Genomic DNA, 293 nt, shown 5'->3' on the forward strand with positions numbered 1-293 from the left:
TTCACTATAACAGGACACCTAATCCCACCGAGTCTTAACCACAGCATCCACGACAGCAACAACAATAACTCACCCCCCCCCTAATCCACAGTTCACAACCACCTAGTCCACACTCCAGGGTATAACTCAATCCACCTTCCTCTTCCCTCTCCACAGGATAGCGCTGACATCAAGGATAGCGTCCTGGAGGAAGTGACAGAAATGACGTCAGGGTATCACGGCGCGACCTGTATGCAGAAGCACTATCACCGGTGAGTCTGCGTTTGGGGGAAATATGTTGACAATGAAGAATA

At 49.8% G+C, this 293-nt stretch overlaps 1 protein-coding gene across 1 annotated transcript in view; it reads left to right on the top strand.

Moving 5' to 3' along the window:
- LOC119587433 (probable G-protein coupled receptor CG31760) overlaps nucleotides 1–293 on the top strand; it is a 44880-nt gene that overhangs the window by 12082 nt on the left and 32505 nt on the right. Inside the window, exon 2 of the mRNA XM_037936164.1 lies at nucleotides 157–251. Within this exon, the coding sequence (XP_037792092.1) occupies nucleotides 157–251 (95 nt within the window). The remainder of the gene's footprint in view (nucleotides 1–156; nucleotides 252–293) is intronic.

This window comes from Penaeus monodon, chromosome 22 (genome assembly GCF_015228065.2).
Source record: "Penaeus monodon isolate SGIC_2016 chromosome 22, NSTDA_Pmon_1, whole genome shotgun sequence".
Classification (NCBI taxonomy): domain Eukaryota; kingdom Metazoa; phylum Arthropoda; class Malacostraca; order Decapoda; family Penaeidae; genus Penaeus; species Penaeus monodon.